The sequence below is a fragment of the Labeo rohita genome, chromosome 3, assembly GCF_022985175.1.
Source record: "Labeo rohita strain BAU-BD-2019 chromosome 3, IGBB_LRoh.1.0, whole genome shotgun sequence".
Lineage (NCBI taxonomy): Eukaryota > Metazoa > Chordata > Actinopteri > Cypriniformes > Cyprinidae > Labeo > Labeo rohita.
In genome coordinates, this window is record NC_066871.1 from 37,988,399 (window position 1) to 38,014,035 (window position 25,637).

The 25,637-nt window shown below is 37.0% G+C and overlaps 1 protein-coding gene, 1 long non-coding RNA gene and 2 other non-coding genes across 9 annotated transcripts in view; 1 reads left to right on the forward strand and 3 right to left on the reverse strand.

The window, feature by feature from the left end:
- Positions 1-21,952, forward strand: part of tex2 (testis expressed 2) — a 39,833-nt gene extending 17,881 nt beyond the window's left edge. For 2 of the 6 annotated variants that reach the window (XM_051106582.1, XM_051106586.1), the window contains 11 exons: positions 5,860-7,420; positions 9,046-9,246; positions 9,590-9,908; positions 10,539-10,747; positions 11,589-11,732; positions 11,818-11,917; positions 15,140-15,260; positions 15,821-15,931; positions 16,104-16,313; positions 18,548-18,668; positions 19,557-21,952. In XM_051106582.1, coding sequence (XP_050962539.1) covers positions 5,885-7,420; positions 9,046-9,246; positions 9,590-9,908; positions 10,539-10,747; positions 11,589-11,732; positions 11,818-11,917; positions 15,140-15,260; positions 15,821-15,931; positions 16,104-16,313; positions 18,548-18,668; positions 19,557-19,691 — 3,207 coding nt within the window. In that variant the 5' untranslated portion in view covers positions 5,860-5,884 and the 3' untranslated portion in view covers positions 19,692-21,952. Of the gene's footprint in view, positions 1-29; positions 81-809; positions 962-4,194; positions 4,306-5,859; positions 7,421-9,045; positions 9,247-9,589; positions 9,909-10,538; positions 10,748-11,588; positions 11,733-11,817; positions 11,918-15,139; positions 15,261-15,820; positions 15,932-16,103; positions 16,314-18,547; positions 18,669-19,556 lie in introns of those variants that run through there. The other 4 variants (XM_051106583.1, XM_051106584.1, XM_051106585.1 and 1 more) reach the window with 4 other exon arrangements.
- A 124-nt stretch (positions 21,953-22,076) lies between these two features.
- Positions 22,077-24,473, reverse strand: LOC127163432 (uncharacterized). The gene is made up of 3 exons (XR_007827481.1): positions 24,230-24,473; positions 23,922-23,964; positions 22,077-23,730 (listed from the first exon to the last, which is right to left on the reverse strand). It is a non-coding gene; the product is annotated as an uncharacterized LOC127163432 (long non-coding RNA).
- On the reverse strand, positions 22,767-22,900 carry LOC127163624 (small nucleolar RNA SNORA50). Its single transcript, XR_007827511.1, has one exon. It is a non-coding gene; the product is annotated as a small nucleolar RNA SNORA50 (small nucleolar RNA).
- Positions 23,362-23,495, reverse strand: LOC127163623 (small nucleolar RNA SNORA50). Its single transcript, XR_007827510.1, has one exon. It is a non-coding gene; the product is annotated as a small nucleolar RNA SNORA50 (small nucleolar RNA).
- Positions 24,474-25,637: the final 1,164 nt, after the last annotated feature.

Below are 25,637 nucleotides of genomic sequence, written 5' to 3' on the forward strand. Positions count from 1 at the left end.
CTCTATGTGTGTGTGTTGCTTTCTTTCAGAGAATTGTCCACATGACATCCTTTTTCACGTCATTCTTTTACTGATGTCAAGTAAGTGAAAGAATCCATCAATAAACACTATTCTCTTTTAAAACGTGCCTTGCCATCTGTCAGTAAACTGTACTTCAGATGTGGAAAACTTTTTAAAATTTTAATTTGACTGACTGAGCCAAGTTCAGAGCCACTGTAAAAATAAACACCTTGGACTTCATTACATCAGTATTACAGTGGTACTATATTGCTTGGCGAGAAACTAGCCTAAGAAACCTAATTAAAGATTAATGTTTTAAACCAATTTTAATTATTTTCAAGTAGTTTTAAAGCCAGGGTTATAAAATGCATGTGTATAATATGCAATTACATGAAACAGCTTAGAACTTCTTAAAGTGAACAGTATATGTTTACTGAAAAGACAAAAGTGTTATCCAGCAGTAATGCCTATTAAATGAAAATCTAGCGTTTTGTGCCAGGTATGGTTTTTAATTAGTTTATTCTACTTACGTTTTTTTTTTTTGCTGTGTGTATTTATAACGCATACCTAAAGCTTACACATTCCAGTGCACGCACAGTAGAAATTATGTTATTCATATTATCACTTACAACACGGTTAAAAAGAATAAAGACTGTTTATACTGTTACACACACGACTTCAGCGTAAAGACCAAAGTACAAGTTTGTCCTTGTTGCGATCCGTCTTGTGAACAGTGCATGTGATATACTTTTCGTCATAAGCACAGTCAGCTGACCACATGGACTTTGAGTGTTTTAAGTCCTCAGAAGGTCTACTAGGTAGTGTGCACAATGAACACGTCCATTGAAGCTCACAGTCAATGGAGTATACAGCACTTTGAACGGTTTGCACACTCAGCTGTGCGCTAGACGGAGTGGAGTGCGAAATGAAGTATAACCGGGCCTTAAATGCTCAATTTTAAGTAAGTTTTATTGATTGCTTTAGTGTCATTCCGTCATCTACCCACAGCTGCACATTAACTTAATACAAATCGTGTGGTTTTTATATTGTCCTAATGTATAAGTCGCTATGGATAAAAGCGTCTGCTAAATGATTAAATGTAAATGTAATTTCTGCTTTTTTCCCAATTAAATTAATTGTACAGAATGTAGGAGAATGTATTCTTTAGTAATCAATGTGTAATTTCACTGACAGTTTTTTTTCTATTCTTTTATTGGCCACCCCATATGTCAAATTAATCAGAATATTTTAATAAATACTGTATGTTAGTAAGATATTATGAACTATGTAGAGGCTATTTTGACCCACTAAATGTCCACTCTGTTATTGTCTGTTCCATCACCTCATTTTGGTTCAGAATGTTTACTTTGTAATTTGTTGTAATTAGTTGGCAGTTGTTATAAGCAGTGTTTTGTAGACATTAACTGCAAAAACATTTTATATATATATATCTGTAGGAAAATATAATAAAAGCAGGAGAGACTGCAAAAGGGAAAGCAGAGCCAAAGCCAGACTAAAATATCAGGACAGGAATTATGCATGTGTATTACTAGTAATCAAAAAATATTCTTAGATCACAACTCACCAAACTCGAGTCAAACTCTACTGTTTAGGCTTCCTTAATTTATCAGTATGTATAATTTGATGTCAACAATTAGCATCAACAGTTGTAAGGATGGTTTTGTTGTAAATGAATTAGAGGAGTATTGAGTGTGTCTTTCAGAAACATTCTACTCATGTGCACCTTTAGCAGTGAAATGTGATGTTAAAGAAATAGACAGTCATGTTAAATGGCATACTTTTGATGATATGTCACTAATATTGTATGAAATGTCTTTTGCTTCACGCAAAGCCAGGCCAAGAGGCACCAAATTGTTGGAAGGACATGTAAAGAACCTACACAGAGTTCATTTGAGTTCATTTGAAATGATGAAAATTATAGAGCTGCTTCTGGCTGTGTGCCCTAGTTGAGCACTCTGTCTCTCAGTTGAGGAAATACATTTGATGTGATGTTTCATCTCTTTGTTGTCGTTGTTTTAGTGCTTTACCCTTCACTGCTTTGATCAGCTTTAAATTCAGCATTCTCTTTTGCTCCCTTTGTTTTCCTTGTTGTGGGAAACTTCAAACAGCTCTTGTCCCAGTACAGCAGTCACTCCCTTCAAAGACTGCCTTTATTATATATTCTTAAGACAGTTTTAGTCAGCTCAGAGAGATCATTACTATATGTAGGAGAGTAAGTCAAATTGCCAAATACAATCAGCTGAAATATGGGATGATTGATTACTGTGGTTCTTAGATGTTAGGAGATAGACTAAATAATTCTGAAGCATTTCTTTTGTGTGGCCAGCCATGACAGCAGGATGTGTTTTGGTTTTGAAGCTGCATTAGCTTTCTTAAATAATCATTAAGCTCTCCTCCCTGTGCACCGGAGACTAGCTGTCCTTTGGGAAAACTGTTAACAGGCATTTGCCTGCCACTGTTGACTTTACAGTGGTGTAGAAAAGATGAGTTTGTTTGTGACATGATGCCATGAATGCCCAGAATTCTGTAGTGAGAGTGATTTCACATGACTGTTGTTAGCACTGGCTAATGCATTGATCCAGCGTTATCCTACTCTTCTGTTGAGCCTTGTAAGATTGTGTACAAATAATTTTCTAAGATTTTCCAGAAATTTTCAAATGGATTTAAATCAGGACTCTGGGCTGGCCATTTCATTATTTCGGTGTTCTTAGCTTCATGGAACTGCTTTACCTGTTTTGCAGTGTGATGGGGCATTGTCTTGCATGAAAATTGCAGGCTGATTGGGAGATGCATGCAGGAAAGGAACTGTGTGTTGCTGAAGGAGGTTCTGATAAACATTGCATTCACCCTGCCATGTATCTGTATAAGAGGCCCAACTCCTGCTGAACCATGTAACTTCCTCCTCCACTTTTTTACTGACTTTTTACACACTTCGGATTTAGTTTTTCCAGTTTGATGCTAAACAAAATGTTTCCCATCAGACCCAAATAAATTAAACTTGTTCTCATCACTAAAGTGAATCTTGGACCAGTTCTACTCTCTCCACACAACATGCTCATCAGCAAACATGAGCTTAGCCTTTTGATTCTTTCTGCTGATGAGGGGCTTGGTTACAGCAGAGTACACTTTCAGTCCGACTTCTCTTAAACTCTCAGGGACAGATCCTTACCCTGTTCAGCTCTGAACGGCAAGCATTTCCAGCTGCAGTGTTTAACCAATTCCCTATCGAGTCTCTGCATTATCCTGACTTCTCGTGCATTTGTGCAAGATTCGTGCAACATTTCCAAAGCAATCTTTAAATCTTTTCAAGACATGTTTAAATCTTTCCATGACCTAAAAATGAAAATTTAATGTTTCGCCAAAGCAATATTCTGGTGGAATAGTAGCAGTAGGCCTATCTGTAACACAAAATTAAACGAAAATCTCTTATGGAATCATGAAAGAGTGGTGGCAGCAACAGTGTATTGTGCTAACAATAGATGAGCAATAGCTAGTCAAATTATATATTTTATATATATATATATATATATATATATATATATATAAATATATATTGTGCTATATATATTTTAAATGTAAATTAATGAGATGTGTATTTGTGCTACTAAAAGGAACAATGTGCATGTGACTGTTTAGTAAATAGTAAAGGCTTGATTTTCCTAATGCATAAATAGAAATAAACAAGTTGAGTTAGAACTGCTGACTGCACTAGTCCTTGCATATCCCAATAATCATTTATTCTGATCAGGCTTTAGAATTACTAATAATTGTGGTTATTAATATGTTGCGGCCATGGTAGTGTCCATATTTCACTGAAAAGCTTGTGTCGAATTATGACACTTCACTGAAAATAAACACCCACTTAGACAATATTCTTTCACAACTAAGAACAGTTTTTGGTCTAACAAGGAAGTTTTAAGTTCTGAAACTTACTAGTATGGTTTATTGCACAATGACACTTATGTGTCAAAAGAGCAAGGGAATTTTTATTTCTCAATTCATGACCCCCTTATGTAGTTTTAGGTGTGTGCTGTCATATTTGGTTTGGTTTTGTTCTTGTTTTTGATTCATGTCTTTTATTATGTCATGTCTTTTAGTTTGAAGTTTATTCCTGTTCATAGTCCATTCTTATTCATTGTTTCCTGTTCCTCAAGTTTCCTCTTCCTGTCTTGATTGTGCTCAGGTGTTCCTTGTTTGTGTCATTAGTTTTGTTGTGTGTTCATAGCCTACATGTTTCCTTTTGGCTGGTGTCTAGATTTGGCTTTTATGTTACCCTCTTCTTTGGTGAGTGTCTTGTTTTGGGATTTGTCAAGTTAATGTTAAGTTTAGTTTGTGTGTAGACTTGGGTATATTGTTTTTTGTATATTGTTTAAAATAAATAAATAAATATATAAAAATAAAACACTTGAATTCTCAGCTTTGACTCACCTCAAAATGGATTGTGCACAAACTGGTTAAGCTGGTATTGTTGCAGGTAAACTAGCTTGACTTGTGAAGGAATGATGGGTGATCAGCTAAAACCTGGACAAATGTGTGAGAATTTACCTTATTTTGGTTACCAGTAATATTTTTAAGTGGTCTTTTAAATGGGTAGTCCACCGAAAAATAAATTGTCATCATTTACATACCCTCATGGCATCCCAGATGTATATGACTGACTTTCTTCTGATGAACACAAATATTTTTTGACAATAATTTCCCTTTTTTAGTACAAGTGAAAAGGTTCCCAAATGTTGATGCTTTAAAAAGCACACACATTGTTTGTGATGTAAACCATATAACACATGCCGATGAATGTGTCTTTTGAAGCAAAACAAAATTGTAACTTTTGGGTAAACTATCCCTTTGTTTGTTACATGCATCATTGTTTCCCTACAGTATTTTCAGACCCTACGGAGGAAAATGTTGTATATCTTAATTAAACTCATCAGTCCAGTTTGCTTTGAGAAACCAAGAGCTTCAACCCTTTTTTAGTGACAAGTTTGAACAGGGTTTAAAAAAAACTGCATTATTTGTACCTGGACTTTAAAGTGGACTTAAACCTCTCTGTACTTGATAATGTCTTTGTCCACTATACATTCACACAGTTATTTTCAAAGAAGACAATCCAGACAATGTGATAAGTTTGTTTGGGTAAAGGGGAAATGCCCATTAATGTCCATTAACATTACTGTACTGACTACTTTTCATCTGTAGACCCTTGACAGAATGTATAAAAAGCGTTAAATCCTCAAGCTTTTATTTTGGCACAAAACTGCAGGTAGACCTGCAAGTTTCTGTGGCAACAGGTCAACAAGCTCTTCTCACATTGAAATGCTGTAAACCTCTGTCCACAAAATTAATAGAAATTATGCAAATGTAGTGAATGGTACATGTTGCATTCCCAGATGCAGGCTAAGCTCACAGCACATGTAGAGATTAAGTTTCCAGTTTTAACTGAGACACTAAGAACACTGCATCATGAGCTGTGCGTGTGTAAATAAAAATGTTGCTTAGCTTCTCTCTGAAATGTGTAGCACAACAAACTGTGTACTTCTAAAATTAAATCACGGCCTGTTTTGGGTTTTGATAATCACACTAAACCATATCGTAATTTTAATGCCATCGACAGATCCTTGCCAAAGCAATGGTACCAGTGTTACAGATCTTTGTGTTACAGTGTTACAGAGATTTGTTTTCGGTTCATTGTGAAACTAAGGTGGGCCAGCACAGTCTAGGAAAGTAATTGGAAACACTGACATGAACCATGTTTGTTTTTTTTCTTTTTTTGTATGGGGATGATGTACTTATATGAAGAGTGTGTATTATATGTAACCCTTCTTTTTTCTGCACCCACAGGCTCTGAGTTCTTTTGATTGGTGCCATGACCAGTCAGGGTGGTGGCCATGCAGACACACTAAGCCCCCCTTCTTCATCCTCCTCTTCTCGGGCCTCAGCAGCCCGTAAGCTGCAGGTGCAGCGGTCGCTCTCCCGAGATACCATCACCATACACTTTTCCGCCAAGGGAAATGAGGAAGAGGAGGAGGAAGAAGAGCTCTACAGGCTAGCTGTTTCCCCTTCTGGCCTTGAAACTGAAGATCATACTGTAGTCACAGCTCAGGAGGCCAGTGAGGAGCTTCTCTCTGAAGGACTGGAAGCGGACATGGTCACGGGACTGTCATCCCAGACCCATAGTTCTGCCCTAGCTATACAGCATCCCTCCATCAGCTTGGGTTGCACATCAACTTCTAGTCTTGCTAGCTTCTCATGGCCCTCTGAACAGAGGTCGACTCCCCCAGTACCTTCTACCCATTCAGCTTCCTCTAGCTCATCCCCAGCCAAGGCGTCTGGCCTTCCCTCAAAGCCCTTCCTTAGCCTAGTCAAGTCCCTTTCTACTGAGGTGGAATCTCGTGAGGTTGCTCCCCAGTCAATAAGGCACCGGCATTTGATGAAAACATTGGTTAAGTCTTTGTCCACAGACACTGCTCGGTCCGAGCAGGAATCTTCATCGACGCATCGGCCCCCAGATTCCCGGCTCAATCTGCACCTCTTCAAACCTTTCAGTCAGACTCGTGTTCCTGCTGCCAGTGGAGACTCCAAAACTGCTCCCTCATCCCCCCTCACCTCACCAGATAGCCGGTCCTTCTTCAAAGTTCAGGAGGTGGAGGCACGTATTGAAGACACAAAGCGGCGTCTGTCAGAGGTCATGTGTGAACCTCTTCAGCTGCTCAGCAAAATCATTGGTGAGGAGCCTGGTGGCCTCAGCGCAAACACATCCACAACTGCAGGAGTCTCTTACCGGTCTAGGAACCTTTCCTCCAGCGCCTCTGAACTCTCCAGTTTGTCTGCCCTCAATGGCCACTCAGAAAGCAACAATAACTACTGCATCAAGGAAGAGGAAGACCTGGAGGGTGAAAGTCCTCTTGAGGGCCCAACTGTTGAGCTGCCTTTGCACAAGTCACCTTCTCTGGGCTTGGACAGGTGTTTCATGTCAACGCTTGCTCGTCAAGAAGATGAAGAATTTTGCGAGCTCTACACTGAAGACTGTGAACTCTGCACTGACACAGAGTTAGATGGAGAAGGGCCTCGTTCATCCCAAGTCCGACGAGGGAGTACAGGGGGATGCAGTGAGGAACCAACTGAAGGAGGGGAGGAGGAGGAGGAAGAAGATGAGCCTCCAGGAGTACCCCACAATGCACTGATTCTACTTATATCTATAGTTTATGGTTACTTTGTGTTGCCACTACCTACATATGTGTGTTGGGTGTTGATGGGAGTGGTGGCAGGTTTCATGCTAGCCATTTTGGTGGTGTGGCTATCAGCAAGAGGCAGATCTTCATGTGGCCGTCATGGCAGCTGGAGCAGAAGAGAAAAATGGAACAGGGTTCCTCTGGATATCAAAGAACCAACCATCTACAAGGTGGGTTTCACCCTGCTGCCAAAGATGATTCTCGTGCAGTGGTTAAAGGTGTAGTTTTGAAGAACTAGAAGTTTACTTGGTATTTTGCCGATATTTTTGTCTCTTCACTTTGCATTTCACCATGCTCATATTAAGATATTCGAGATTTGAGATATTTATTATTTTACCAGTTATATAAGCCTACCTGGCTTAGAAAATGTGTACTCATATTCTCAGTTCTGCAAATGCTAAATAAACTAACAACAACAAATTCTGAATGATCCCAATGAGTATTAAGTCGTAGTATCCCCTAGTACTCACAAGAAATCCAAATTTTATTTTCAGAAAATGCTTTTGCTTGCTTTTTAAATGTGCTTCTCTGCCTCACATTCCAACAGTCTGTTGTTGTTGACACTTGACACAGTTTATTAAAGTCATACTAGGGTGAAGATTTTTAACCAGAGTCCTAAAGGAGGTTGTTCAACTCCTGAGAATGGCTGAAGGCTTTCACAAAAAAAGCTGATGACCAGCTTATCTAGAGTACCCTGTGTGGCCTTGTTTGGTTTTCCCCGATAATGAAATGATCTGTTCAGTTCTGCATTGCTTGCTAGAAGTAGAAGGTGGTCACGTGATAGTCACACGCTGATAGTTACACTAGGTCAAAGTGAATGTTGCTGATGTCATGTTTCAGTGCAGGGCAACTCCTGTCAAGGAGCATTTAAGAGAAATTAACAGTATAATCTGGGGTGTCTCCAGAGATAGTTGTGATGCATCAACCTTCGAATGATATGGTTTCTGGGTCAAAGCCTCCACTCCATTTCAAGCAAAAATATTGTCTCAACAGCGGTTTATGACAAAATTATAGCACACTTTAAAAACTCAAAAGCTTTTAAAAACTCACTTCAGATTTTAGTTTGGACATAAAGTTTGGATCATGATTTTTTTGGTAGCACTACAGTGCACAGTGAGTGTATATTAGTATCGTTTGTAGTTTGCTTGTTTGGACACAGTGAACTGAACTAAAGCAAAGAGGTACCAGATCATGTTTTTTTGATAATACTACACCTTATCATTGACTAGATCCTTGAATGATTCATACAAATTTTACTTTTTTTTTTTTTTTTTTTTTTTTTTTCCAGCTAGAGTCCAAAAAAAAATCTGTCCAATTTTAAAAAAAGCATATGTTGCAATTACATTTAAACAGCATAAAACTGCAGTGCATGCTTAGTATACAGAACAGAACATTGTTGTCATTGTGGATGCTAGTTAAAACATTTTTATGTTTATTATGTTTATTTATAGTTTTTGTTCTTGGTGTGAATGAGCTAAAATCATATTTTTATCACGAACAAGTGAAAATTTACTTTTTTTCATTTTTAACTGCTAATCATTTACTATTGCCATTGATGTTGTGGGGGAAAAAGAACAACAAAAACATTCTCAATGGATTTTGTTTTTAATTCAAAATCATTTCATAAAATTGAATATCTGACACGTAGGGTCTGACTCGTAACCCAACAGGTGAGGTATTTTTTTTTTTTTTTTTTTTTTTTCTGATTAATGCAGCGTAGGTTGTGCTTGGTCCCTTTAATTATGTCTTATTCTTTTTTGCAGCCTATTTGTAAAATTTCTGTTTATGTACTCAGGGTTGGATGAATGAGATATACAGCTATGACCCTGAGACGTATCACGCCACACTCACTCACTCTGTGTATGTGCGTCTGGAGGGCTCTGTCCTGCGACTGTCCAAACCTAACCGCAATATTCCCCGCCGGGCAACCTTCAATGAGCTCAAACCTGACATCACCTATGTTAGCCAGAAAATCTACGATCTCACCAACAGTAAGGTGGGTGATAAGACTTGATATTTTTTTTCTTTTTTTTTTTTTTTGGCTTTGTTTTGTTTTGTTTTGTAGATAATTTCGTTTTTTTGTTAATGTAAATTAAAGTTTGAAAATATAATTGAAATATAGAATGTGACAAAATATTTTTAGATTTAAAATGTCTCTGACAAACAGGATGCCATTGTAATATTTCCATAATACATTTTACACTGAAACTTTTTTTCTTTCATCTAAACATGTTGCAGCATTGTTCTTTGGCCAAGCTTTTAAAAACAAAACTTATTTAACCTTGTAAATATATGCTGTTTAAACAAATGAATGTTACATTTGAGTTCTTGTATTACAGATCTACCTGGTACCTCACAGCTTGGCCAGGAAAAGGGTGTGGAATAAAAAGTATCCCATCTGCATTGAGCTGGCCAAGCAGGATGACTTCTTGGCCAAAGTACAGGGAGATAGGTCCGACGTGGTGGAAGAGAAGACCCCTGCAGCAGGAGACAGGCCTGAGGCTGTAGGCACTAGTGAGGAACCTAAAAGAGCGCACACAGAACCTGTGCTGTACCTGTTTGGGAGGACAGGAAGAGACAAAGAAGAATGGTTCAGAAGGATGCTACTTGCGTCCAAGCTGAAATCCGAAGCCAAGAAGCCCTCAGGCCTTCCTACAAGTAAAAGCTCATATTTACAAATGGTCCTTGATTCAAATAATTAGTATTACTTACATTAAGAAAAAGTATATTTGCAATGAGAGCACAATAAACACTTTTCATATTTCCAGTGCTCTCAGATGTGGGAATTTTCATATTTAGGTAAACAAAAAAGTAGTGGTGAGCAGAACTATAAGAAATACCATTTTTGCATTCTCTTTTGCACCAATTGCAAAAGAAATAAAATCCATGATGGTGTATATGACTTTCCAAAATAGGAAAAGCTATTCAAGATTGATTATAGTGGTTAGATAAGAAAAAGGTGCTTAATTTAACTCCCTCAGCTTTTGTATTATAAACATTCACGCAACAGTATTAGCTAGTAATATAACGCAAAGTATTGAGTCATAAATGCAAAGGAAAAAAAAAAGTTTCACACAAAAGAAAAATAATAATAAAAAAAAAAAGAAATAGGTTTACAAAGTAAATTATGGGAAAAGCATCGTCACAGACTGTGAAAATCATTTTTCATAAATGAGGACCAGACTATACTTGTATCCATATGCTTTTTTTGTCTATTAAATTTATTCATGTTGATATTTGGAGCTGTTCATGTTTTTAAAGAATAAGTAGTATTATCTCTCTCTGTAGGCTGTCTGTCTCATAGCCGCAGCAGCAGTCGCGGCAGCCTGGATGAAGTGCTCCAGACTCATCCCAGACAAAAAGACCTTGATGCCAGTGTCAAACAGAAAGTTCTGGAATACAACGTCTACATGGCCAAATATGTCAGCCAGTCTGCAGGCAGTCCCACCACAAGCCCTGTTCAGAGTGCTGGAAGCAGCCCGGGAGTCGTGAAAAAGGTCCACAATATTTTGCAATGTGCATTTTCTTAAAAGCAGTAATCTTTCATTTAAAAGCCAAACATCAACTAAATTAGCTCTATCTATCAAATACGGAGACTCATACATCCAGACTTTGACTATAGCTATGTTTCTATTCAGATATTTTGATGTGAATTTTGGGATATTACGTTAAAAATGCTGGATGGAAATGGCAATATGCGCGTGAGGTCTTAAAACGGGCATAAAAACATGTACACTTACTTTATTATTAAATTAATACTTGTGGCAAGTTCCCGGGAAGTGACGATTTTGTTCTCTTGTGCACATGGGATAGAAATGATGCTTTATTTGCAATTGTTTTATGTAGTGTTCTAATTTCCCACATAAGTTAAATTTCACAGCTTTTGATGGAGATATCTTTAATTAAATGAAGTTGCACTGCATTAAAGCCTATTAGAAATAGGATTAGATGGTATTTTTAAATCTTAATCATTAAGTTATGATATCCCATTCAATAAGCCACGTTCAAAGCCACTGTAACAGATAACCAATATAACAACATCTGGGATCGTACAAATAAATTTCATATATCAATTTTCTATGTGATATATTAGCTTATTTGTGATGTTTACCGGATAACTGTAAACAGTGCATTGTTATTAACTGTGCTAACACACTGTAACACATGACCTTTTGTGGCATTTTTCAGGTGATTTTTTTGGGGGGGAATCTTTTAGAAATAGAAATTGCTCTACATTGTAGAGTAGACGAAGAAAGAGTTTAGTGCTCTCCTGTAGTCTGTGAGGTTACCTCAGTGTCTTCCAATGAAGATCTATTTCCCGTTGTGTTTATCACACAGTTTCCAGCCAGTCACGAGCAGGAGTCAGAGTCTGAAGCCTGGGTCAATGCTCTTTTAGGGCGCATTTTCTGGGACTTTCTTGGAGAGAAATACTGGGCAGATGTGGTGTCCAAAAAGATCCAGAAAAAGCTGAGTAAGATCAGGGTGAGTACGGAAAGGTTTACATCTGACACCAAATTGTCTGACTGCACATTTGATTAAATAGTAACTTCTGTCTTGATTATTACAGTTGCCATACTTCATGAATGAACTGACCCTCACAGAGCTGGACATGGGAATGTCTGTTCCTAAAATCCTCAGCTCCTCCAAACCATCTGTGGATCACAGAGGTAAGGCCTGGTCTGTAATCCATTTATGATTAATATTGCTCATACTGTTATAAAGGAAAAATGATTAGCTCAAAAGGGAAAATATTTGTAATTAATTATGATCAGTAAAATATATTTGGGTTGATTCTTGACAGATATCAGGCCAACACTAGTCCAGGAAAGGTTTATTGAGAACATCTATTGGGATATTACTCTCTTGGCCATAGATGATGATAATACTGATCCCACGTTTGTAAGAGCATCTCACAGCATGATTAGGGACTCCAATTTATGAGCATGAGCTACAAACAATGACACGTGTGCAAACAAACAACACAACTAAACCAAGCACTTAACCTACAGTATACTAACTCACGGGTTACAGAGTTTAGATTAATACAAATAATAAAAGGATAATAATAATTATATGGGAAAATTGCAAACACTATATTAAAAGGTTAAAAGTGGTCTGTTTCAAAATTTTCCAAGCTTCTTTTGGTCTTAAACTGTCTTATCTTGCTGGTGTGTCTTTGCTGCTAGTTTCAGTTTAGGTGTTTCCAGACATTCGGTCAACTAGTCTGCATGTTGGGTGTGGGATTTTGGAGAATTATGTAATGAATAATTAAGACATTGTTCACATTATGTGTTGCAAACAGTTTGTCAAGATTTTGTCCTTAAAATGTTCTTTTGTTTAAGACTAATTTCTCTGATCTCATCTCAGGCCTCATTTTGGTGTCATTTTGGAGCTAGTAACAGAAGCTTGAGCCACTGATAATTCAGTTATCAATGCAATCTAATGTGGTTATTAGAGTGACAGGCAGATTTGTTTTACCTGTGTGAAGCTTGTGTGAATTACCTGAGTCTGTGCGTTTCTTAACAATGTTCAGCAGCATCTTTAGTAATAGTGAAACTAATACGTTTAATTGCTTAAAAAAAGTTACGTTACTTTTTTTTTTTTTTTTTGTTTGTTTTTTTTTTTTTTTTTTTTATCAGATGTAAATTCATGTCCAAGTCACATTTTCTTGGTTAAATTTACAATCAGACGAAAAAAACAACTTACTTTTGTATTTTAACATTTCCAATGTAATCAGTATTCTATTTATTAAAGGCAAGTATAAATCTCATCAGGTTAGTGTTTTTAAGCATTTTACATTTTTTCCAATGTAACTCAAGACCGTAACAATTTAAACAGTATGCTCTATTTGTGAACTCTGTTCAGCTGTTCTTTTAAATAGTTAATATTTTACTATTTTTGAATTTTTTCGGATCATCACTCATCAAAGCTAGATAAATATTACTTTAAATTTCTCCAAGCTGATTACTCACTAAAAACTCCTACAGATCATATGTTCATGCCTTTTCAAGTCTTTGTTTCAAAGTTTGTAAGATGTTTACTTACTTTTTTTTTTTTTTTTTTTTTTTTTTTTTAGTTTTCCCATTAACAACAACATGTTGTTCATTCAGACTGATTCACGAACACTGAATGCGCACAAACACAAGAGGGGGTATTTATAGCAGAAACCAATCTCAGCTGAACATAACCAGTATTAGCCGGTCATATAATCAGGATGGCGGCATTGCCTCCTCTAACTTGACTTCCCCCCCGTTCATTAGTTAATCCCCACCAAACTCACTGCACGCTTTAGAGGGTGTGTTAAAACTCAGTGGTCTCAAGGAAGGCAAGAGTGATGTGGACTTCCGCTGTAACTTGCTGCTGTTGTCACTGTTGGATAATGTTACTTCAGAAAAAAACACTTTTTAATGTTGTATTTTGCAATATTTGCATTGTTTATTACTATATTTTTGGTCTAATCCAATATTTTAAGGAGGCATTGCTTCCCTTCCTTGACAATGGCTTAGAAGACACCAGAACACTCATGGATAGCAACATTACTGTTTGTGCAAACACCTTTTATCCGGAGCGACTTGACTTCAGAGTACACATTTCATCAGTTCATGCCTTCGCTGGGAACAAACCCATGACCTTGTTATAGCACTGTGTTCTGCTACAGGAATGCTATAATGGTAAAACTCACTTTAAGAAGACTTTGGCAACCTACATGGGCCCTTAGCAAGAGTCACTTGGTTACATTTTCTCACAAGATGCCTAACATTGTGTTAAAAAAATTAATAAACGAGCAAACAAACAAATACCAGGTGCCTAACTAAATTTTAAGTTTGGTTCTTTTAGCAGTGTCGTGAGATCTTGTCCATCTCTCTCTTTTTTTTTTTTTTTTTACTGCTGATTTGATTTGTGCTTCAGCCACAGTCAAGCTATATCTGCATTGTACTGAGCAGCACCCCTACAGTGAGTCTGTATGATTTGGTAAATGACCAGACTCCTGCCAGCTTGTTAAACTTCTCGTTCGTCATCTAGGAAGCAGCCCGCTGAGCTCAGAGGATCAGTGTGTCTCTGAGCCAATCAGAGTGGAGCAAACTCAAGTATTGACCTTTCACTCACTCAGGAGGAAGTGTGTGTCATGACAGTGTGGCTTTTAGGATTTCCGGGGGGTTCACTAGTGACTTCTGCATGAATTTAATCAGTGTAAACACATGCTGGGTGCAGAAGTCCAGCCCACTTGATTTGGTGTAGAGTATTCAAATCAGGGAAAGATGAAGTAAATAAATTTGCTTTGCTTGTTTTCAAGGGACTGGTGGCCTATTGTGTCATAATAGTATAGAATCAAAGGAATAATTTTTTAGGCTAGTGAAGCTTGATGATGAAATTACGAAAAAATATCAATAATATAATTTAGATCAGGGGTCCTGGAGGGCTGGTGTCCTGCAGAACTTGGCTCCAACTTGCCTCAACGTACCTGCCTGGAAGTTTCTAGCATGCCTATTACGAGCTTGATTATCTGGTTCAGTTGTGTTTAATTAGGGTTGGAGCTAAACTGTGCAGGACAGTGGCCCTCCAGGACCGAGTTTAGACACCCCTGATTTAAAGATATTGATTTCAAATGTTAAAGTTAGAGAATCACAATGAGCTGTGCAGGAAATGATTATTCTCTGGGAAGAGTTTTGTGTTTTGGTAGTGGAACACCGCAAATATAACATTTTTGTTGTTATTTAATGCACTGAGACCATTTTGAAGTATTCTTTGACAGGACAGTGGAGATGAGACAGGAAGTGAGTGGGAGAGAGAGGGGGTGTGGGATTGGGAAAGGTCCACGAGGCTATTGGCGCCGACCAAATACATTTTAGGACCACTGCATAAACTACTGTTTGAATTTCCATTTATAGGCCTTTGGTTTGACTTGGAGATCTCGTACAACGGTTCATTTCTCATGACTCTTGAAACCAAGATGAACCTGACCAGACTGGGAAAAGAGGGGGAAGGTCTTGGAGAACAGGGAAAAGAAGGGTAAGTGTATAAATGACATTTCAGAAGACAGATGTTCCTCATCTCTTGTTGTAATTATCTGATGGGTTATTTTTTCTGTTGGATGTATTTATCTTTTACTCTTTTTTTTTAATGTTTCCTCTGGACTCATTTCTTTTTGGATGTGAACTCTTAATGGTGAGTTAAATCAGGGCTTTTCTGAAATCTCTCATTGTACCTGTACATTGCTGCTGCTTAGAATTTTCATCACCACATCACCACATCCCCGCATGTGCTTGCAGAAGTTCTGTTTCAAGCCCTTAAATGAGCATCACATTGCATACTTGGATTGCGACGAGTGATGCGTGTGATTCAGCATTTGTGTGTGAAACATGCAAACAATACCTGAAAACATTACAGCTCACAGGGGTTCGGAACAGATCTTTCATCTTTAAGAAGAAATGCGCTTTTTTATTATTACTACTGTGTATCAGCTGTGTAAAGGACGTGTTTTGTAGCTTTGCAAATTCCTTTGCTTTCGAAACCCAGTTATCATAGAAATATGCTGCATAAGCCTTTGTTTGTTTGTTTGCATGAACCAGACACAGACCACGCACTTACTTCCTGGCCGACAGTGATGAAGAGTCATCGAGTGCAGGATCTTCTGATGAGGAAGATGCTGTGGAAGTGCCTGATATTCCAGGAGTGGAAAGGTGAGATTTTCTTCAGTGTTTAATTCAGGATATGTTTACCAGTTTGACAGCCCAGCCCAGCTTTGAGACAAAATCTGTCTGTGGAATAAAGATGGCCACACACCTGGAGATAAAGTTAGTCTGGCAGAACATACTGCTGGATTAACTGGCTCATGGCCTCTTTTCTTCCCAGTTATGTTGGGGGACACCGACCCAGCAAAATCATGCGCTTTGTGGACAAGATTGCCAAGTCCAAGTATTTCCAGAAAGCAACAGAAACGGAGTTCATTAAGAAGAAGATAGAGGAGGTGTCCAATACACCACTGGTCCTAACGGTGGAGGTTCAGGAGTGTCGGGGAACACTAGCTGTCAACATTCCACCACCTCCAACAGACAGGATATGGTACAGAACTTCCTTTAATATGCTCTTTAGATTACTACTGCCCAGAATCAAAGTCAGATAGTATTTTAGGGCATCTTGCAAGTTGCTAGCATGCCATCTGCTGGTCATTATTATTATTGATTATAATTTCATATCTGTGAACAACACAGATCGGATTTTAATATACATTTCTTTTTTTTTTTTTGTATGGCATTGATAAAGCTAATGAAGCCTGTAAAGAACATGTCCAGGATGTATTCTATCTTAAAATCTAAACAGAGAAGTAACAAATTACGTTTTGCTTGAATAAAATGTAAGCCTTTTTTCCAGATTTTATGTGTCATGGTGAGTGCTAGGTAGTAACTACTAATCGGATTCCAAAAATTAGGCACTTGTAGTTAGATTACATGTATTATGTGTATTACGTTTTAAACTATTTTTAATCAGACTAAAGTTACTTTTTTCATTGATTACATACAACACAAGTCTTTGTCTTTGAAAGGTCTTAGTCTTTTAAACACCGTAAATTGCACAAATTCACTTAATTTGTTTATTTACATATAATACAGGGACTTACAGACTTTTGAAGCTCCTTCACCTAATATATTTACTGAGTACCTCTGAGATTTTAAGGTAATACAGTCATGGCCAAAAATATCGTCCCCCTTGCAGTTCTGGCAGAAAATGCAACCCTTCTCTCAGAAAATTGTTGCAGTTGCAAATGTTTTTGTACTCATGTTTATTTTTATTTATTTATTTATTTTTGTTTGCATTGGAACAACACACACAAAAAAAAAATCTGATACAGTTCCACACAGAACCCAAAAAATGCACTGGACAAAATTAGTGGCACCCTTTACTTAATATTTGGCAGTACCCCCTTTGGAAAAAATAACTGAAATCAATCGCTTCCTGTAACCATGAATGAGTTTCTTACACCTCTCTACTGGAATTTTGGACCACTCTTCTTTTGCAAACTGCTCGTCATTCAGATTTGAAGGATGCCTTCTCCCAACTGATGTTTTGCTCTTCTGTCCACATCCAGGGAGGTTAGTTACAGTGCCATGGGCTCTAAACCTCTTGATGATATTGCGCACAGTGGACACAGGAACATTAAGATCTCTGGACATGGACTTGTAGCCTTGAGATTGTCCATGTTTTTCCACAGTTTTTTTTCTCTCAAATCCACAGACAGCTCTTTATACTTGATCAGTGTGACAAACAACACAAAGGCTGAGTCAACTTTTCTCCTTTTTAACTTTTTGCAAGTGTGATTACAATATTGCCCACACCTGTTACTTACCACAGGTGTATCTAAATACAAATTACAGGAGTATCACATGCTTGGAAAAACAATTATTTCTCTCAATTTTGACAAGGGGCCAATAAATTTGTCCAGTCCATTGTAGAGTTTTGTTAAAATTTAATCAAGTTTGACTTTTCTTCTCTGTTTTTGTGTTGTTTTAGTGCAAACAAAAACAATTAGCATGTGAATACCAAAACATTTGCAACTGGAACAATTTTCTGAGAGAAGTGTTGCATTTTCTGACAGAATTGCAAGGGTGCCGATATTTTTGGCCATAACTGTAAGTCAACACATTTGCAGGTTCGTGGTTCTTTCTTAATGGTCACATGCAGTCAAACAAATAAAACGATTTAGTTTAATTTGACATTTTAGATTTAATTAGTTATTAGCTTTTCATTAAACTCACAAACCCCTCCCAAAACTTTCATTAACCCCAGTTTAAGAAACCTTGACATAATGTTTAATGTACTTGTTGTTAATAACAGTGAATGGAATACATTTTTATTCTCTTTGTATTTTTATATCAATAAGGTACAATGTCATCCTATTTAAATCAATGTGGTAAGTTAGGTCAAAAGTAATCTAAAAGTAATGAAAAAGTAGTTTGATTAAATTACCTAAAATACGTAATGTAAATAAGTTATTAACTACAATTTTGTCATGTTATTGGAATCAGTAACAGACCATAATTTGTATGTAATCTGCCCAACACTGGTCATGCCGGTATTTCTGATAATTAGGCACCCTACAATCCAGTAAAAATAAAAAAGGATATTATATATTTTTAAACCTCGAGGAAAAAAAACAAAAAAAAAAAACAGTTGGTCTAAGAACGTCCTAGAGTGAAATGTCACTTGAACAGGTTGCAGAAATTACATTTTCAAAGTAAAGACATGAATATGGACATGTGTTTATTTGTTTATTATTGTTTAACATATGTTTATTTCAGGTATGGTTTCAGAAGTCCTCCTCATCTGGAACTGAAAGCTCGGCCTAAACTGGGCGAGAGAGAGGTTACTTTTGCTCATGTGACTGACTGGATAGAAAATAAACTCAATCAGGAGTTTCAGGTATGCATATGTAAACTTAAAACTTGAACATTAATATAGACCCTCACTGCTTTCATTATGAATGCAAAAAATAGTTGCATTATAAGAACATGAATGTATTTTTTTTTTTTATTTGATTTTATTTTAATGTGCCTTTTTATTTTTATAAATATTTTTGTAGTTGTTGCCATTTCAACTGAATTTTAAAGAAGTTAGTGTGTCAGATTTATGCAAGTATCTAGATGAGAATGTTTGTTTGGTAATGTTTATGTTTATGAATGTTTGTTAATTCGACTTTATATTACAAATGGTAGAATTAAGACCTTCTTGAAGGTGTTATAGGATAAGAAGGAATGCCATTCATTAGTGCAGCGGTTCTCAAATCTGGGCTTTTCCTGCAGAGTTTAGCTCCACTTAATCAAAGCTTCCTAAAAAAGCTAATCGAGATCTTTAGAGTTTCGTTTCAATGAGTTTGTTCAAGGTTAGAGCTAAAAAAAAAAAAGTGAGGGCCAAAACAGAGATTCCCTGCTTCAGTGGTTTACTTTTGGCAATTAAGAGCTGCAAACCCGTAATTACCAGTTTTGTATATAAACACGAGGAGCTCATAGATGAGATCTCTGAATGTGTAATGTAAATAACAATCATGCAAGCACCATGGTTACACGTTATGATGTTCTTGTTACAGTCCTGGTATATTACTATAAGTACGGAGTAATATTAAATTAACAATTTACTATTATTACTATAGTAAATACAAGTAACACGCAAGAAGGATACTGTAAAATAGTGTTACTGCACCTTCAAATTTGTGGTAAAAGAGATTCTGCAAATTTCCCCATATTTGTTTGCTGTTGCATATTTGTTTACTTCCTCTTCCTGAGCCTCTAATGCCTCCATTACCTTACGCAGAAAATATTTGTAATGCCAAACATGGATGACGTCTGGCTGCCTATCATGCACTCTGCCATGGACACGCGGTCCAATGCCAATGCCTTGAAGAATGAAGAAACCTTGGACCCTGAGGAGTCCCTTGAGGACATGTGAAGATTTAGTTACTGTATAAAACAAAAGATAAACACTTCAGTCCCATGAGGGCAGGACTATACCTGAGTTGAAAATTACAGGTGCCATATTGCCCATTTGAACAGAGCTGTGAAAAATCTGAACACATCAATAACTAAAAGAAAGGACAATATTGCTTGCTTGCTTGCTTGCTTTTGATTTGTTCGGGACAGTACGATTGCACATGCTGTTGGCCCTCAAACAGGATAAAGTGACACACTAAAATGCATAGAGGTGATGTTGAACAACACGTGAAGAGGCAGTATAGAACATAGAAGACACATGTGACTAGGTGAAGTGTATACGCTACCTCTGTTTGATGCACGCTGACTTACCAAACGTCCTAGTGTTGCATGACAGTACTTAAACTCTTTCCTCCAATAGCCTAACGCCCAGATGGCAGATATGAATTACGAGGGTTTTCACTGGACTTTTGGTATGACAGGGTGCCTGCAAACCACCTGGAGGGTTCGATATTTGGGGCCGCACATCCTCGGGATTTATAGAACGTGCTAAACACCATTAACGGATGAGTCTGGTCATTTTAACAGAAACTAAGCCAAAAGGGGGCATTTCCGAGATTTGCACCCATTTATGATTTTCTCATGATTGTCATATGCTTCTAGCAGCAAATAATTTCTTAAACACAACAGACCTACTAGTACCACCATTATCCTCTTCCATTCACCGCTGCCTGAGCCCTCTGTGTGGCGTCTGATTATGCAATTAGATCAATTTCACTGTGCTCAAGAGGGACACCAGCCAATAACCTCTCATCCCTAAGCCATCCCTACTCAAGCGGACTATTCTAGATGATAGGGTTCAAGAGCTTTCTGTGTGAGATATCTCCAGTCAATCATTGCCCCTCTGCAATGGCCGTAGATCAGTGGTTCTCAAATGGTGAGTTGCAGGTCTGTTCTCAAAGAACAACAGGGATAAAGGTGCAAAGTTAAGAAAGCAAGATAAATAGGCCAATCTTTTAAAATAGAGGGGGAAAGACTTCTTATATCTTTGTATAGATTGAGTTTGTCGTCTTTTGGGACATTCATGTCTCAGAACCCAAACAGATCTGTCTGTTTGTAGGGGGACCAGAAGACAAATTTGCCATGGGTTGTAATTTCTTGCTAGTTTTTAGAAAGGTGTTTTATGATCATACAAGTAAAATAAGGTCTGTGTCGAATATTACTTAAGCGGCTTTCACATTTTTACATAAATTGCACTCAAATGTGAATTTAAAGCCATTGTGTTTTTCATAAATGTAAGTTGCTAAATAAAGAGTACAATCTATAATCTAAATTAAAAAGCAAATTTTATGGGTTTTTGAACTGAAGATTTAACGAAGTAAAGAACAGATGGCCAGATGCTAATGGACTCTGTGTGTGGCCTGCCCTCGCCTTTAAAAACCATTAACAAAACTGCACAAGGTGTATAAAATACAACCCAAATACATTATATATGATATATATATTTGTGCTGATCACAATGTTTCTTATTCAGCCTGTCTTGTAAATAACTTTGTATATTGTTGGGCAGTTAATGGTAATATTAATATATTTAACTGTTTAATTTGAAAGGTATTTTGTTTTACTTTTGAATGTGAATGAATTCTGGACTGTGTTGGGATGTCCAATCTAGAATTTGGGTCCTGAAGCAAAACCAGTTGAGAACCACTGGGCTACACCTCGCATTGCATTTCAGATCAAGGCTCAAAATAAGTGCTATTCTATTTCCAACGCAGATTAACTTGTGTGTTGTGTACATGTAAAGAAGATTGTTGAATGTACAAAACAGTTCATATTTTTGTCTACCTTGTTTGGCATAGTTTGTCAAGTGTTGCTATCTGTGTTGCTGTCTGGTAGACTTTTTTTTTTTTTTTTTTTTTTTTTAAACACTGCGCTTGCAGGCCATTGGTGTATTAAATCATGTAGGTAGTTTCTGTTGGTTAACAGGGGCAAGTGAACTTTGCCATCTAAAATATCATGAATGAGTTACGACATTCATCCATTATCAGATACTTAACAGGTATTGACAGGTCTGAAAGTGTTTTGTATCCAACAACATAAGTTATATATCTTAGCTGCTGCTAAGGTTTATGCTACCATATTGCCATTCACAGTTGATCTTTTCTGTGCGCTCTGCCAATTGTTATTTCTTTTGTGCAATATTTCATTTGAATATTGTGTTCTGCCATATTGACAACATGATTGTGTGTGGAAATTGATAAACGGCTTTTGCAAAAATAATTCCTGAGGCATTTTTTCAAAGCTGTTTGTATTTAAGGTTTGTCAAAGTTGTTCACTGCTTTTCAAAGAGCAACTTGGGGGAAAATCCAGAAGTCTCTAACAAGCCTTTACTGTTGCTTGAGCCATGAAGAGGCTCCACATGTTCAAAGACAGTGCTTGTATATATTGTAACACTGCAAAAAATGATACACAAGCAAATACGCACCCTATGTTTATTAACTCAGATTTTTCTAGAAAGAAACACTTGGTCATTATACACAGAAAAATAAGGGGTCAAAATTGTACCTTTTGGGGTACAACAGACTGTCACTGGAGCAGTACCACTAAAAGGACATCTCTGTACCTCTTTTTACCCCTAATAGATACATAATATGTACCTTTTATGGGTAAAAAAAAAAAAAAATGTCCTTTTAAGGCAGCGGTTCTTAAGTCCAGTCCTGGGGGCCCTGCTCTTCACATTTTGCATGTATCCCTTAACACACCTGCTTGAGATCATCAGCTCGTTAGTTCAGTTCATGGATCTCTCTCCTAATGAGCTGATGGTCTCGATCAGGTGTGTTCAATAAGGGAAACATGCCAAATGTATAGGACCAGGATTAAGAACCACTGTTTTAAAGGTACTGCTCCAGCGACAAGCTCCTGCAAATTTTCCTGCAAGTTTGGTGAAATCTGCACTTAAATTCAACTATGTTGTAATGATAAAATGGATTATCAATATGGCCCCCTTACTCAGAACCACTATTAGCCCCATTCAACACCCATTTATATAGTGGAATAATAGTGGAACAATGCATAAACATACCATACAAAAAAAAGTTGTTGACTGCTTTTAAAAGAGCAACTTAGGGGAAAATCTAAGATACTCCAGTTATAACAAGCTTTTACTGTTGCACTGTTGCTTTACCTGTTGAGCCATGAAGGGGCTCTACAGGTTCAGATACAGTGCGTACTTATATACACATTTAATAATAAAAACACTGTAACAAGTCACACAAAATGTTTCTTTTATTTATTGTGCAGAGAATCTCAAACAGGATTGTTCAATTTTGCTTACATCCACAAAATTTTACAATACAGTATAAAGTAACTCAGAACATAGTGAAGAACATACAAACCTCAGTCTCTTCCAGTTCACCTTCTCTGGCAGTTTTAAAGGATTTCAACAACAAGTCCTACTACCCTTTTTGTTCCACTGACTTCCATTCATACTCCCACAAATGCAGCAGTACGAAAAGCAAGCTCCCGCAAATTTTGCTGCAAGTTTGGTGAAATCTGCTCTCTTCAACTAATTCAACTATGTTGTCATGATAAAATGGAATATCAATATACTTTGTGGACCCCTTACTCAGATCCATTATTACCCTCATCCAACACCCCTTTAATGGTGGAACAATGCATAAACATACAAAATTTGTCGATTGCTTTTAAAAGAGCAACTTGGGGAATAATCCAAGAGGCTCCAGTTATAACAAGCTTTTACTGTTGCACTGCTGCTTGACCTGTTGAGCCATGAAGGGGCTCTACAGGTTCAGATACAGTGCTTACATATTCAATAAAACACTAACAAAAAAACAAAAAAAACACAAGCAAATAGGTTTAGTTTATTTATTGTGTAGATAAACTCAAACAGGATTGTTCAGTTTTTGCTTGCATCCACATAAAATGTTACAATACAGTATAAAAAGTTACTCATCTACAATAAACATTTAGCCATTACAAAGAACAGAGCATAGTGAGGGATATACAAACTTCAGTCTTCTCCAATTCACCTTCTCACCCTGTTGTAAAAGAAAATGCCATCATAAACATTCATTCCAACTTTAAAATCAAACAGGCTAAAGTTGAAATTCACTAGTCTGGTCAGTGATTTCACTTGACATCACTAATGTTCAGCAGTCTTACGCAACACATCATTCCAGACCACATAAACTGAAAATGTTTGATGCAACGAAGTTAGGTCTGGTCTTACCTAGAATCATGGACCACAAAGTACACTGCAATCATAAATAATCCTAAAAGAGAGACAAAACAAATAAGTCACTTTTATATTATAATTTAGCAAACATCAGAAAAACAAACAAAACTTGACAGTCTCGAATGTAGTTTCACGGTGAAAGAGATCAGCCATTTCGCAAACACGTGGTCACGAACACACCACGTGGTCACATTTCTAAAGTAGGCTACATATGAAATACATCAAATATAGACCTTACATAAAATCTCATGGCAAATTTAAAATTAAATAACGTTACAACCTTTATCAGGAAATACACTTACCTGAATTAGCCGACAACAAGAGCTCATTTGTTCTTCGAGTTTTTCCTTAATTTTAACACTACAGGGTTTATCATTCATTCGAGTTCACCAAACTGCGGTAAGAAAAGTGAGACAAAAATAAGTAATTCGATTTAAACTGCTGCTCTGCACATTGACTCCACTTTCACCGAGCTACAACAGGAACTAAACGGAGCTTCAGAGAGAGATGAGATGTTCTTATTATAGGGATACACCAACCTTCACTCTCCACTTGGCTCACGTGTGTCTTGGTAACCAATCACATTATGGTCCTAACGTCCTTGAATTGCTGTCAGAGCTGTATTGGCTTGTTCAAGATGCACCGGCCCTGCGCAGACCGATCGGCGTATGACATCAAAGTACCGCGAGAGCTATTTAAAAGCATAAAGTGTGATAATAATGTGAAAATTGTTTATTCACAAATATAAATGGGAAGTGCAAAAACTAATTTTACTCATTTTAAAATAGAAATAACAAATAGTAATAGAAATAAAGCGAAAAAAAATCTGTAAATTATTTTAAAGTCTTAAATCTATTCTTTTAATAATTTGTAATTATTTGTACTTGTTTATGGATATGCGATTTTCTTATTGCTTTCCCTGTTTGTTTGTTTGTTTGTTTGTTTGTTTATTATTGAATTTGTTTTGGTGTAATTTATGTTATTGCCCTTGTATGTTCTTTGTTCTAAAAACTGCAATTAAATACGCCGATTGGTCTGCGCAGCGCCGATGCATCTCAAACAAGCCTAATCAGTCACTCAACATTCAAAGCAGAGAAACCTATTTTATATGTTCTTACTGACTTCCAGCAGCAATTAGAGACTATTTATATTTAACTTATAAGAATTATCGTCGATCTCTATTACCGTTAATCTTTATTATTGATATGTGGTTTATTTCGACGAGTTATAGTATAATATTATAGCATAATAACTATATTTTGATTGTGTATATGTTGATTAAAAAAACGCACACACACAGTCACTTTAAAGACTTGAATATGTTAGACTGATGCTGCTACTGGATGTGCGCACATCAATATGGCGTATTTTTTTATCACACTGCACAACAATAATTACTGCTTTTGCATTATTGTAAGGGGTAGGTTTAATGTTGGGGTAGGCGTAGACGTTAAAAACATGATCTAATAGGTAGAAAATGTCATTTCATTTTTTTACCGACCGCAGCTGTATCCCTTCTTGCCTTACAGCGGTTCTGGACTCACTTTTTCGTTGCACTGCGAGGCTCGGTTTCTGCAGACGAGACACCACCTACTGTTCAGGAGTAATTATTGCACCCACAAAACTTCACAATAAAGTCATTCAAATGAATAAATTGTATCATGTAGGAAGGTACAGTCAGATGAGTATTAGGACCAAGTAAGAATAAAT